Source organism: Triplophysa rosa, linkage group LG12 (genome assembly GCF_024868665.1).
Source record: "Triplophysa rosa linkage group LG12, Trosa_1v2, whole genome shotgun sequence".
In the NCBI taxonomy this organism is placed as follows: domain Eukaryota; kingdom Metazoa; phylum Chordata; class Actinopteri; order Cypriniformes; family Nemacheilidae; genus Triplophysa; species Triplophysa rosa.
Genome location: NC_079901.1, coordinates 18,874,329 through 18,888,832, shown reverse-complemented (window position 1 = coordinate 18,888,832; position 14,504 = coordinate 18,874,329). Strand labels below are relative to the sequence as shown.

The 14,504-nt window shown below is 38.4% G+C and overlaps 1 protein-coding gene across 2 annotated transcripts; it reads right to left on the bottom strand.

Moving 5' to 3' along the window:
- Positions 1 to 781: 781 nt before the first annotated feature.
- plekhg7 (pleckstrin homology domain containing, family G (with RhoGef domain) member 7) lies at positions 782 to 14,236 on the bottom strand. 2 transcript variants are annotated; one of them, XM_057348470.1, is made up of 17 exons: positions 13,946 to 14,236; positions 12,565 to 13,280; positions 11,691 to 11,713; positions 8,361 to 8,479; positions 8,176 to 8,216; positions 7,685 to 7,780; positions 7,440 to 7,586; positions 7,115 to 7,210; positions 6,907 to 7,008; positions 6,311 to 6,424; positions 5,767 to 5,941; positions 3,693 to 3,808; positions 3,500 to 3,587; positions 3,328 to 3,407; positions 1,630 to 1,783; positions 1,334 to 1,431; positions 782 to 1,254 (listed from the first exon to the last, which is right to left on the bottom strand). In XM_057348470.1, exons 2-17 carry the CDS (start codon positions 13,150 to 13,152, stop codon positions 1,144 to 1,146), a joined length of 2,148 nt encoding a protein of 715 aa, XP_057204453.1. In that variant the 5' UTR covers positions 13,153 to 13,280; positions 13,946 to 14,236; the 3' UTR covers positions 782 to 1,143. The 2 variants fall into 2 exon arrangements, with proteins under 2 accessions (XP_057204453.1, XP_057204452.1); XM_057348469.1 differs by having other exon boundaries at positions 7,685 to 7,783; positions 13,946 to 14,235.
- Between the last annotated feature and the right edge of the window lie 268 nt (positions 14,237 to 14,504).

The window sequence follows — 14,504 nt, the reverse complement described above, 5'->3', positions numbered from 1 at the left end:
GTTAAATCTTTTCATCATAAGCCCTATTCGGAGGGTAGCAGGGGGAACGTATCATGACATCATTCACAAATGAGAATGTTAATGTCAAATAAGGATCCTTGTGCTCAAGGGAAAGATGACCTTCCAATCATGAGCAAAAAGAACATGCCACATTTGCCCCAAGTCACCTATTCCAACAGCTCAAAATGTCAAATGACAACAGAACCTATAGGTGGGACTCAAACCCTCAACCTACAGAACACACTTAGGGAGCGCTAACCACTAGGCCACAGAACTTTGCTTGTGGCCAGGACTTGTTTTCTTCTGCTTCAAAACCTGACCAGCATAGCAGGGGGAACGGTTTCTGACAGCTAAATTGTTCCTGTCAGATACCGTTCCCCCTCTGTTCCATTGTGTAGACAGTTCAAACATGGCTGAAACCTTTTGGAAGAACACTGCACTTGTCTGTGATGTTTTGTCATGGCTAACAGCAGGATGATCACATTCACATAATAGTGGGAATGTACAGTAGCTGTGCCCCATGTCAAGCCCCATGTTTCGGTCATGTTTGCATATTTCTTTTTTGCACAGACTTCCCATTAGATATTGATTCATTTTTAACGAGTGAATATACTAGTTGTTTCATTTAGTAACCCGATTAGATTTTTCTATTTGATAAAAAGTCATGATCAACACATTGACAATGATGAAAGATTTGTTCACAGTATACAAACAACTTGATAGCCTTTTATTTTTTTCATTGTCAAACTTGGAAATCCTTTCCAAGACAAAGTAGTGCACATTATTTCAAACACTTTATTTTACAAAAATGTTAACTCTCACTAATTTACAACCACAAATTGCATTATAATCTACATCTTCACATTTCTGGAAGCTTTTTTGTACTGGTTTATCTAAGCATTCTACACAATGAGAAATGTTTACAGATATAATCAGCATTACAGGCTTACGGTGGTTCTACAGCATGTACCAATAGGTCCCGGTCAACAACCTTACTGTGCTGCTACAGTATATACTTGCGTATTTCTGTTTCAATAATCTTTTATGGAAAAATGCTGTTGAGATGTTTTTCTTTGCTCTAGTGATCTGCTAAGTGGTCCGATGGCACTTTGAGGAAAGTTCTACAGAAAGTCTCTGTACAGGTTAAATTTGTGAAGACTCTAGATAAAGAGTAGAGTTCTTGACCCGAGGCTGTTGGGAATCCTGCTTCAGCAGAGAATTGACAGCATTCTCAATCTCCAACATCCATGCTTTCTGAAACATACATTATTCTCAGTCACATTTTAAAATATTATAAAATCTGTTATTTATAATGACAGAACTGCATATTTACCTTTACAGATTCAGCCTGGGCTTGTAGAATGAAGACTCCGATGCACTGCTGATAGCGATTCTGATGCATTATTATGAAAGAATTAGGCAGTCCAGATGCTGAAAGATTCAAAAACAAAGCCGTTCGATTAAGCCGTCCGATTAGTAAGAACTAATGATTTAGAGAGGGTTTTTCTATTGTTGTCAGTGTTAGTCACGTGAGAGCCTATCCTCAATGGAAATATTCCTGTATTCTTACATAATTACTGTATTAAATGACCTGAAGCTAAAATGCATGCGTGCATGGGTTGTAAACACCTGTGGCATTGAGCTGGTCTATGTTCTTTAACTGAAGGCGGTCCAGGGAGATGGGCTGATCCAGAACAGTGAAACTACAGCCGTCTTGCAATAAGATTTCAACCTCCTGGCCCACAACTGGACGCAAAGGGTTCGGCTCCAACACACTAGACTTCTACAATAAAAACACAATATTCAGGTTATATCTAATACTGTTTTAGAGGTTTGGCCATACCAGAATGCACTTTCAATTTTAATCAAGTCTTTTTTATGTCTGATACAGTATAACATCATCTTAAGGGGGTCATAACATAGCTTTTCCCCCTAGGGTCCACATATAATATTAGTAGTGTTATGCACTAAAAAAACAATCATACTGTCACTTATTAAAATGAGCTGAATAAACTTGTTTTGATGAGTTGAAGGAACACAAAAACATTTGAAATAAAACATTTAAGGCACCTTATTTGTTTTCCTGACCATTTTTCATCCTCCCTCTGACACTTTTTTAACTTGCAATTTTTGGCCACCATCCAAAGCAACAAGGTCAATCCCGCCCTTTTTTATCTTAAGATTTCTTTCTGTTCCTTAGTAAAAGTGGAAACTCTTAACTCATTTTTTTTACTGCCGTTTAGGATAGGTCTTAGTGCTAAGAAAAAATGTTTTGTGAATACGGGCCCTGATGTTAATTTTAGTTAGGTATATGATGGGTATTTCAACACATTATTGCAGGCACCATTAAGATTTTGTTGGTTTAGACAAAGCAGCTACTGTAATCTGACCCAGGTTTTATACCACAGAAGGTGGGACAGGTAATATTACTTTATAGAGATGAGTATGACTGAAATAACATGATAATGTTTATTGTTGTAATTGAGACTGATGACATTATGGACTATTTGGCCTTTAGGGCTTTACATTGTAAAATGTAAGGCATTAATCGCATTATGAGGGTTCATGTTAACATAGGAATTAGGAAGCTAGCGCTGCTGGGTAGTGTTGTGTCTATACATATAAAAACAAACTCCTCAACAAAACCTAAAACAAAATAGAAAAAATACTGTAGATTTAGGTGCTCTCCTTGACAAGAGTATCAATAAAACAGTCAACCTTGAGGTTTCTTTCAATCATTGTTTTGCCTTACACTGTTTCCTCAGACATTTCCCACTGTCACTGAGGAGTCTGGTCACATGACAAAAAAAAGCTGATCCTGATTGGTCCTCTTGTGTGCATTCAAAGTGCTAATTGGCTCGCAGATAGAACCTTATAGAACCAAATTATAATTCGATTTTTTAGATGGAACCTTTTTGCTTCCTGTAAAAAAGCCCTAAAATGTACTCATTTACATTATGCCACTTTTTTTTAATAAATTGTCACAGATTAAGAATATGAGAATAACTCAATTTTGACAAAATTGTCAGAAAGAACCTTATAATTCAATGTGTGACGTAATATATCCGATACATTTTGCACTACACATATAAAATTCATCTTTCACAAAGCACCGATGCTTATTTAACCTTATAGCATGTAATTGGAGGAATAGCTTGAATCAATAATCACTCCCAAACATCACCGTCACATGTTCAGACGTTTGCCCACTCTCTGATTTCAGTCAATACAGTGAGTGGGCATTGACCAACACAGTTAAGCCTTTTACTGTAATAATAACACCAAACAAAAGTCCCATTATATTTCTAAAACAATATCCAACTGCACCTTTTTGCTTCGCTTGATCTTAGTGATGAGAAGGAATTCGTCAAAGAGAAACAGGTAAACGTCATGCAGCTTTGTGTTTTCTGTGCACAAAAGGAAAAATAATGCAAGTTAACACAACTCCGTTTAAATGCAAAAGGACCAATCAAGAGGAGTTCATTTATTTCCATTCGACCTATTAGAACGAGTCTGCCGTCGTACAGAAGACTTCGATGAGACACCAGGTTCTCCAAGGTCCCAGCTTTTAACAAGTGCTTCAGATTCTGTGAAGAATCAAAGACACGTAGCTGTTAAATCTCTATGAATAGAGATCAAGTGAAGCTGATGCTGACATACCATTAAGTTCAATGAAGGCTTTTGAAACAGACCTCAGGGACATGTGCTCTCTTCTCTCTCTCCCACACAGGAAGCCACACCAGAACTTCCTTCAGCCGCTTGACCTTCTGATAGTTGTCCAACCACTTCACTTTGCCCTCAAGGTCATCTGTACAGAGAAAGAGCGAGGGGGGAATCATTGTATCATCAACCTACACAAAACGGTTGTCTATTATGGGTTAAAGGGTTCATCCACACCTCCCAAACAAACATTGCTGCTTTTGTTCAAACAATCACAGATCCTGTTTTTGGTTGACAATTGATTCTGATCATTCTAGATTCTTCCTACTCAGTTCCACATAAAAGCTCTTTAAACAACAATGACACACGCATGAGATGTTTGTCTGGATCCCACGCCCATCGGATAAAATGCTTCATGCGCTCGTAGACTCATAAAATGCCAAAACGTCACACAATGCACAAGGAAGCAATGCAGAACTCAACACACACCCTCGAAGTGTTCTTCACACTAAGCTAACAGTAAATCAGTCTGTACTTGGCAGATGTTTTTATCCAAAGTGATAGGGTTTTATATTTAGCAGAATTCAAATGATCAAAACTGTCATTAAATAAAAAATCTGTATATGACATAGGAATGCAATATTACAGAATTCATGTTAATCTCACTTCTTATCAAAACAATATAAGGGATTTATGACAAGGTGTGTGTAATATTCCAGGATTATAACTAGTCGTTCACATGACAGTTGTGATACTGTGCGGACATCCGTTAGGTATTGCTTACTAATACACCTATATTCATCGGAAATCTCCCAGTCAAAAATAGCTCTTGTCTTTTCACTTTTGCAACTGTCACTGTTTGTTTTTTTAAGAGCGGCCGTGACAAGCAGTTAGAGAACTGGAAGAGTTACCTGTCACTCTTTTGGATTCCAGGTTTGACATGAGCAACACAGACAAGATCAAGGACATTTTCCCTTGCGAGTATTATAAAAACATTACTGGCATAGTCACAAAGTCGAACATCACATCAACAACCCAAACCTCTCGTTCAAGAATGTGAAGTTTTGTAAGAATGACAAAAATGTGCTACCTGGTTTAGATATTCATATTTAGACAATTTTGGGGTGAAAACCTGTCTGCTAGTATTCTTGTAGCATAGGACGCAGGAGCTATTGTTGACATTGGAGGTGTAAGAAAGTAAGACGATTATTATTAAAGCTGTAATCTGTTTCTTTTTTGGGGGTTAAACATGTACAGAAATAAGTTATTGACCAGGTACAAGAAACAATCTGTGTTCAAAACTCTCGCAACAAAATAAGGTTATAATAATTATTTATAGACCGTTTCAGCTGCAACAACATAAACAAAAGTCATGTGCCTCAAACTTAACTTTCGGTAGACCTCCGCAAAGAATCTATAACCGTTGAGTAGTTTTAATTAAATTTTATACAATCAATATCAAATGAAATATTCATAAAAATAAATATAAAAAATATTAAATTGCATTTATATTTTAACAAAACACAGACCGGAAGTTAACTTCGGGCCAGGTATGTGCGTGTGATGAAACCGTCTATGCAGCAATTGAATCTGTCTGGTACAATTTCACGAGAAATGTCAGATTGAGAAATGTAAAGTAACCTGCAATTTGATGTTTCAAACAGAGATACAGATACAGAGATGCAGGCAACACAAATACAGGCGATACGGAGACTGATTGCAGCCTTAATATGACATGTAGATTGAAATCGGTGCTGACTTCAAATGATATTACAGTCCAAGCATAGGGTCATGTGAAGTCTAGTGGTTGGAGGCATATGAAACAGACCCTGAGGACGTCGATGTGTTTTTTTCTCTCCCACCCAGGAATGTAACACCAGAACTTCCGTCAGCCACTTGACCTTCTGATACTTGTCCAACCACTTCACTTTGCCCTTAAGGTCATGTGAAGTCTGGGGGTTGAAGTGGGTATGACATTGGAAAATTGAAAGAGTGCAAATTTGATCCCTGCAAGGGCCAACTGGAGAGCCCTACAGTATGTAAATGTAAATATGTGTGGTGAGAAAAAAGCTCTATTATATTCAGGGAGAGGTGGAGAAAACTTACAGATGGCTGTATCGACTAGGTCCACAATGTTCTGTAGTGTGTTCTCCTCTGCCTCTGAACAGCCCTTCTTTCCTATATTCTTCAACAGCAGTGGGTACCGCGTAAACCTCTGCAGAGGAGCCACCAGCAGATCCTTCAACTGCAGCCTGCGGCAGTGCTCGCTTCGTTCACACCACTAACCAAGAGAAAGAGAGATATACGAGATCAAATTTAAGATTTTGCTTTGACTTCTATCCAGATCTACTGTGTGTACAGTATGTGAGTGAGTGGGACAAAATGGGCCATAATGTGGTGGCAGCTTAGGACCACAATGAAAAAAATCTTCAGTGGCACCAGATGATGTCATGAGTGGTGAGGGAGTGGTAGCTATGTCAACGATGTCATTGACCAAAGATGCAGTCACCGTGTTCCAGCATGTCGAGCAACGGCCCCTGACAACCAGCCGAACCTCAGTGTTGTAACACATGCCCTGTTCCCTAGATCTTGTCAGAGCGTTCAGACCAAGCCCTGATTTACCATGTGGAATCACGCTCGCCACGGTTACCTTTACGAAAGTGCCAAAGTCCTCTCTAAACTTCAGGCTGTCCAGATAAAGGATGGCGGTGCTGTAATTTAAGCAGTATTTCTGTAGACAATGGCAAATGCTTTCACCAAACACCTGCAAAGTCAACAGTCAATATGGGAGAGATCAGAATAGGACAATAGCGCAAACGTTCTGTTTTATTCGTGATTACACAGCAAATAAGAAACAAAAGTTCAGGTGCTCAGTTTTCTAGAACAATCGTTTGATAAATGACTAATACAGCTGAGGGTTCAGGTCTCATTTATGAAACTGCAGTTGTTTTTATGTATATACTGGGTTCTGTTTAAAGGTCACTGACTTGTATGCAAATTCAAAAGCAGTTTTAGAATGCAGAAAGACAAATACATCCATAATTCCTTGCTACTTAAAAATATATATGACGTTATGTAACAAGAAAGATTAAACGATTGTATTATGGGCAATAAATGTTTTTTAAACTTTTTTAACTGGACAACAGTACAGTCAGGGTGAATTTTATGTGCATTTGGTGTTTAGTTCATTTTGGACTCGTGGTACGACACAACAAGAAAAAGAAAGATCACCCATTGGGCTCTTACCTTTTTGAGGAGTTCCAAAAGAGTCTGACTACTATACGAGTCTGGATTTATCCACAATTCCTTAATGACACGCAAGAGACTAGTGAGAAAGCCAAAGCTAACCTGCAATAAAGGAAAAACATTGAATGTATTCAATGGATATACTGTATTCCATAGGCAAGAGATGAGATTTCATTTATTAATATTGTTTTATTATTTTTAATCTTACCAAGCAAAGCTCATTGAGATTTGCAAAAATCCTCCAAGAATCAATGTCCTGTAGGCACCCTCTCATCTGCAGGTCTGACAGTGTGGTCAAAAACACCTTCAAGCAACACAAATGCACATTTCAGCTGAAATGCAATTGACATATATTTTAAAAAAAAAAGTTTATTCAGGCTTCTGACACGATATTGCAAATGCAGTTATCATTTTATTATCAAACCAGTTATCATTTCAGTATCATTTACCAGTTATCAACTGTATTGTAACCTACGCTGTGGAATGTAATTCAGATAAAACAATATTGTTGACGTTTGTGCTTGTCTTCAGACCTCTTTCAAAACCATGAGCTGATCGAGGAAGTAGACGCATTCACTGGTAAACAGCTCCCAGATGGCCTCCTGCTTTCTGTAAGCTTCAGGATCCTTTGCTGCTCCCAGCTCAGAGCGACCTCTCAGAAACTCCTCTAAAGACATATCCTGAAAACAGAGGCGATGAAGCCTTATATTTATAGAATTTTAAAATATCTATATATATTTTACCTGAGGTTTTGTGGCCATTAGTTATGAACTCACACCTTATACGTCTTAAAGTCTGTGTCCCTCCACTCCTGAACCTGAATGCCAGCCAAACACTTGTCAATGTCTGCGACGCTGCGAACCATCCCTTTTGTCTGCTAGAAAACAGCACTCACATTTATTCAACATCACACTGCCTTCCACTTCATCTCTTTTGTATTTGATCATAGACTGTGGAAAAGATTGCATAGAAATTTGATAACAGCATTTCTGAGCTATGCTGGACGTGCTCGTGTTGGTGTTGTTTACGGTTAATGGAATTGGTGTGCTGGGGGTGGAGGGAGGTTAGAGGGAGTTAGCATGCACAAAGTGGGTCAGTGAACACTATGTACGGAACATCAACATGACACAAAGCAGCTGAAACACCATGACACAAAATATCTGCAGGTGCAAGAACACAACACAACACAGGCACCAGATCAAACAGTCATGGCAGAGATATCTTCATTATGGCACTGAAGCGTTTAAATATGACAACGTATCCACTTACTGTTCCACGCCTTGAAAATGGCCACTTTGATTTCTTAGTGTCTGTAAAAATGAATTAAATTAATTCAGTATATGGAATTTAAATGTGCGGTAAAGTTATTACATTTGTTTTTCCAGATTTAATTCTGCGAGTATAAAAGCATATGTAGTTACATAATTTATCAACATCAATAAAACTCCTCCAACCTGAAAAAGAGGATTTATTTAAAATATCAGCCATGCCATTGGACACAAATAAATCTCCAGGGGAAACATCCAATCCGGGAAGACTCACGACCATAGAGCTCCGCCTCCTCTCCTGCAGCCTGAGAAAAAGGAGACCAGAAGAGAACAGGTCAGTTCAGAGGACTCTCAGGGCCCCGAGGCATATCATGCCTGGTCATTTACATGTTACCTAAAAACAATTGCTGTAAAACTTTGCTGTAATTTCACAGCAGGTTTGCCAGTAACTTACTGTAGATTTAATTTTTGTTTTAATCATTTATATTTTTCTTTCATAAAACAAGACTAAATATCTTGGGTCACTTTTCTTGTTATGTAAATGCATCGTAATTTAAGACATTTTACATATTTTTACTAGAAAACAAGACAAAAATGCTTAGGAAGAATGTCATTTTTTGCATTGTTGCTGTGCTAATGGCAGTAATTAGACTAGTCTCTTCTTGCTCATTTTTAATCTCAAAAGTGTTTTAATTTTTATTAAAGTAATTGAAAAGAGTACTTATAGGAAAGTAGGATTAAAGTGATACTTCACCCAAAAATGAAAATTCTGTCATCATTTACTCACCTTCGAGTTGTTTCAAATGTGTATACATTTCTTTGTTCTGATGAACACAGAGAAAGATATTTGGAAGAATGCTTATAACCAAACAGATCACAACACCCATTGACTCCCATCCCATAGTAGGAAAAATTACTTTATATTTTTTTTGGTTCAGTTGAACACAAAAGACATTTTGAAGAATGTAGGACAGCAAACAGTTCTGGGGCACTTTTGACTACCATTGTTTTTTTCCTACTAAGGGAGTCAATGGGTGTTGAGATCTGTTTGGTTATAAGCATTATTCCAATTATCTTTCTGTGTTCATCAGAAGAAAGAAATTTATACACATTTGGAACAACTCAAAGGTGAGTAAATGATGACAGAATTTTCATTTTTGGGTGAAGTATCTCTTTAAGCAGTAATTAAATCAGTAAGTTACTGGCAAACCTGCTGCAAAACTACAGCAAATTTTTACAGTGTACCTTTAACTCCTGGCCAAAACGACACAATAACATCGAAGTCCTAAAAAATATTATTTCACATAATTAATTTAATAAACCCTGTCCAATGTGCTTTGTTAATCTCAGTACACAGACCCAAGCCATAGCAAACTTCAAATTTAAAAGCATATTTGGTTTAGCAAGAAATCAAAGAATTCCATCAGATGTGTTCACATTTATAACAAGCCTTGGTAGTATTAGGTGCTCGGAAATGTGTTGGATTGATAAACAAAACCATGTTACAGCTGAACACGCACTGTGTTCTAATAAACTATAAGCAACAAACAGATATAAAAACTGGGATTGTAGTAGATCTACTGGAATTGTTGTCCAATATCACATGTTCAATCCTATTGGTTGAGCTGCCAACATGTGTTTTTTTTTAGTTCTCTTATAAGTTTCCTTTCTTAATTTTATGTTAAAATTCAGTTTGACTTTGCAGTGACAGACTTTTTTTTAAAATTTACATACAGAGATTTCAATTAAATCTTAAATGTTGTCAATTTTTAACTAAATAACAAATGTTATTGAAAATTGCTAATGTTTTGGAAACTAATCTGTATAAATTTCAGTCTCATTTTTATTAATTCTTGAAAATATCATGATTCCATCGTAACCCTGCACCCAGTATCACTTATCGTATTGAATCATGAGCTGACTTTATAGTTACACCCATAATATTGAATGATAAGATTATGAGATTATAATAATACTAATCTTTTCATATTTTTTAAACACATTCGTTGGACACTTTTTCTGATAAGACTTATTCATTGTGTTCTATTTTTGTATTTTAGTGTGTTTTTTTAAGGGTGTTTCTGAAAATTAAACCACTGATATTGGCATGTATCAGCAGTCTTAGCACCTTGCTATTCCAGTCAAGTTGCAAGCTAACACTGTTATGATGTAAATCTTCTAGTCGTGAGCTATACAAAACATAGCATGGCAAAGTGCATATGATGTATAAAAAGCCATGATTTTGCTTGATTCTGCTCTTGTGCTTGTCATGACTCCTTTCTGTTCTGCAATGCTCCAGTTCCTCTGTTACATTTTGACAAAACAAATCCTAAGGGCTTTTAGGCAGTGGTTTGAAAATCACAACTTGACAGGCTGGTTTCAATAGTCCCTCCCAGCTCTGTGCCAATCCATCTGTACAGAGACTCAGTGATGGCCAGTAAACAGTGAGGCAATCCTGTCTTCCAACAAGGCAATGACTCCAACAAGTATAGCATTTACTTCCAACATAACACTAGCTGAAGGTCCAAACACGAAAACAACAACTGCAGTCACTATTATCAGCATTTTCGTGTCCCTTGCTGTTTATATGATACCATATAGCAATAAATACTTGAGTCAAAACAGTTGCTAAGAGATAACTATTGTTCAACATTATAAAGGTAACATCCCTTCCCACGGTACCTGGCACGACAACCCGCTCACATACTTCCTTATTACCTTCGTACTCTCATCTGCATCCTTTTGGTACATCTAAGGTAGGTTGTGTCAATATTCTGGTTTGCACGTACAAACAGATGGCAGTACATTACGTTTAGAACCTCCCCAGCAAAAGTCACCAAGTGCATCTTCTTTTAAACAACGATGTAAACAGGTCATCGCTAATTGCTGTTTATCGAGAAGTGCATCAACAATGCAATCTTGTTGCAGTGTAGCCGCCTACAATGAAACGGCCCTCTATCCCAGCCCGGCATGGCCGCAAAGAAGGGAGCTTTGTCCTCGCACCTCCGCTGAATGTGTTTCATCCAATCGCTGTCCGGGGATGAGCAAAGCAATCAGATGGGGCCATACTGTAATTAAGGCCACAATAGCTGCCTAATTATCCACCGCTGAAAAGAAGCCCGTGGTCAGAGCGGGCCCGATGGGGGGACAGTAGCACTAATGAGACCGTCTCGGTCGAATCATGGAACTCTAATAACGCTCCCCTTAAAAGTTTGTGTAGAGCAAACAAAGCGGCAATACAATGGACAATGAACTGGTCCATATCCCAGCATGCTTTGCTCCAGCATGGCGGCACTCTACAGAAAAATGGGACCTGCTCTGGCCTCATCATCAAACAAATTCCCATTTGCAAATTAAAATAATTGAGCAAGAAGTGTTGGATGGGTTGTTTTTGTAAACAGAGAAATGATGGTTTGGTACAAAGTGTTTTGGCTTCAACGCGAGTGGGATATTGCTCAGTCACATGCAAATGAGGATGGTTTATGCAAATTGTTAAAATAGAGACAGCTCACCTACCTTTTATGACCTGCCTCGTTCACCTGTAGGCAAAAGCAGGAGCATAATGTGAGTATTTGGAGTAGTAAACAAACACTGAAGTTGCACAACAGTCATCTTTTAATTTCTGATCAATTTCAAACACATTCTTCATGCAGTATGGTTTAAAGTTATTGTTCAAGCTAAAGACTTTCCAGAAGTCTCATATCTACAGAAACGTCCTTGTTCTATTGTGGTAACGCTTGGATGAATGTGTGGACGGAGTAAATGGGCTTTTCTTTTTTCTTTTATTCACTTGATCATTCATTGACCCTTCTATTATTTGGTAATTGCTGACAGCAGTGAATGGGGCCTCATCAGAGGAGCCCTCCCAACGGGATTGAGGGCTTGCTCAAAAGCTGTCAGTGCATGTAACAACTGATTCATTTGCTGTCAAAAGCTCTTATTGTGATCTGCTACCCCAGGAGTCATTCATTGACCAAAGGAAGAACGATTCTCACTGCTTAATTTAGAGCCCATTTAAAAAAATACCGTTTTAACCTTAGCTCCAATGAAGTTAGTTGATCGTAACATTTCTTAATCTTATGTCATTTTAACTTAGTATTTTCCTTTATCATTTAATTTGAAGATCTTTGGTAAGGTTATGGTTAAATACTAATACATTTCATGTTTTCACATTTGGACAACATGTTGCACATGTGACCCTATGGGTTCCCATTGGTCATGTCAGATGTGCAATTCATTTGGATTTTTTTGTGCTTTAATTACCTTTGTGTGTGAAATGCGATTTATAAATAAACTTGCCTCTCCTAATTCAATGTTCTAAATTATAATCCCTGACCTTTATTATTAGAAACGTGACATGTGAAATGCTTTTTGAAGAACTCGTGTATACCTGCTCACTGTCATCAGTGGAGCTCTCAGCATTGTCATCTGAATCAACATCTTTTGAATCGCGAGACCCTTGACTTTTGCACATGACGCCATTGTAAAGAGTCTTTGATCTATGAGACCAGACTTTCCTTGAGGACTCAAAGCTCCCTGTCTCTCCATCCGACTTGACCGCCAGAGGAGACGGCGACGGGGGATTCCTCGGAGAAGGTGGCTCCTCTCCCAATACCTCATCAAACCTGCCCTGGTCTCGGTAGGGGAGTCTAGTGCTCCTCATTCTCCTCAGAGTAGGAGACGTGGAGATCCGGGCCGGTGCTTGTCTATCAAACTGAAAGAAATTTGTGGACAAGCCGTCAGCCTCCGCGACCGAACCGTACCTCAGTCTGGTGGGCGTCCTTCCCAAATCTATACGCATTATGAAAGGACTCCTCGTTTGCGTCTCTTTGTCATCGGTTGGTCCAAACTGAGTTTGGGTTTGCGCATCCGTCACTTTTACGCTCTCCTTCTCGTTCCATTCTATATAACTCCAGTCCAAAGTTTTATCCACTTCCTTCCCGTTTTCGCTTATGAAGGCATAATTCAGCTCAGTCATTTTGAGCAATATGGCATTATATCCAACAACAGAAGGCAGATTAGGAATCAGACGCGGTTTGGCTAGAGTCGTTCCCACAAAAACGCGTCCAATTCCAATCCATGTCTCTCTGGGAGTTCAGAGAGTTTCTGGAAAACAGTAAAGGATTAGAAAGGCCACCCATGCAGTAGGCCAAAGTATTTTTTACTTCTTGTTGCAATGGCTTTTGACCATTTTATACAGTTAATCTGCGTTGTTTAAGAAGATCAGGACTCAGACATTGAAAGTTCCCATGAAAGTTATGCAATTTTGGAATAATTACAGAGATTATTTTTTATTAATAGGATTAAGCCACATGAGTAATATACCATTCATCCATTTTCATTTGTGTTCCTTAAAAAACGTAATGGAGTGTAGTTTAACCAGAGACAATCTTACTGTAACACTGTATCGATTCTCTGTATTAATGGTGACACGGCAGCGTGGGAAACAAGCACCTGATCCTACATGCTAGGTTATCTAGGTTAGGTTTAACGTTACGTTAAAGATAAAAGAAGCGTTCACTTTATTAGCTAGCGAAACTATAACGTTTATTAGCTAGCGAAACTATACAGTGGTATGAACAATAAATGCATTTTGATTTGTTTTTATTAGGCTACGCGCGTGAGTCATCAAACAAACAAACGGCTTTCGCTATCCAAAGTGTATCGACGCTAACGAACTGGTATTTTCCCCTTTCAGACACGCGAGTTATATCTGACAAACATATATGTTGATGTTGTAGATGATGATTATTTAAGTTTCTGACACTTACGGTTTTTGGGTGTCCGGGCTGTTGCGATGGGATGCGGTCCGCATGAGCAGAGAACCGGGTGGTAAAAGCAACAGAGCTGGACCAAAGGCGCGGTGTTTCAGAGCATTTACATGAATAAAAAAACTCACAGTTCAGAAATGAAAATGAACAAAGTCCTATTTATTTAGAGTGAAACAAGCGCGTGATTTAAAGAGAATATTTCCCTCTGTGGTTTAGCAGGTATTGTGTATGAGGGAGGTCTGGATGGATGTTGCCCGAGGTCAGAGGAGGTGGAGCGTAGCTGTATTGTGTTGATACGTGCGTGTGAGAATGAAGTGTAATAATCCCAACTGACAAATGCCTTGTGTGATGACCTCATATTTCCCTCGCAAGACAGCTGAGAAAGTGGATGGCAGGTAACAGGAGAGGTTAAGGGTTGTAGTCTCACGTGAGCAACAACCTCATGGAAACTTTGACCAAATATCAAGCATCTCTCCTTTCTTTCGCGAGACCATTTGATCAGGATGATGCTGAGATAAAGTACATCACTGTTTGGTTTATTTATTTATTTATTATTATT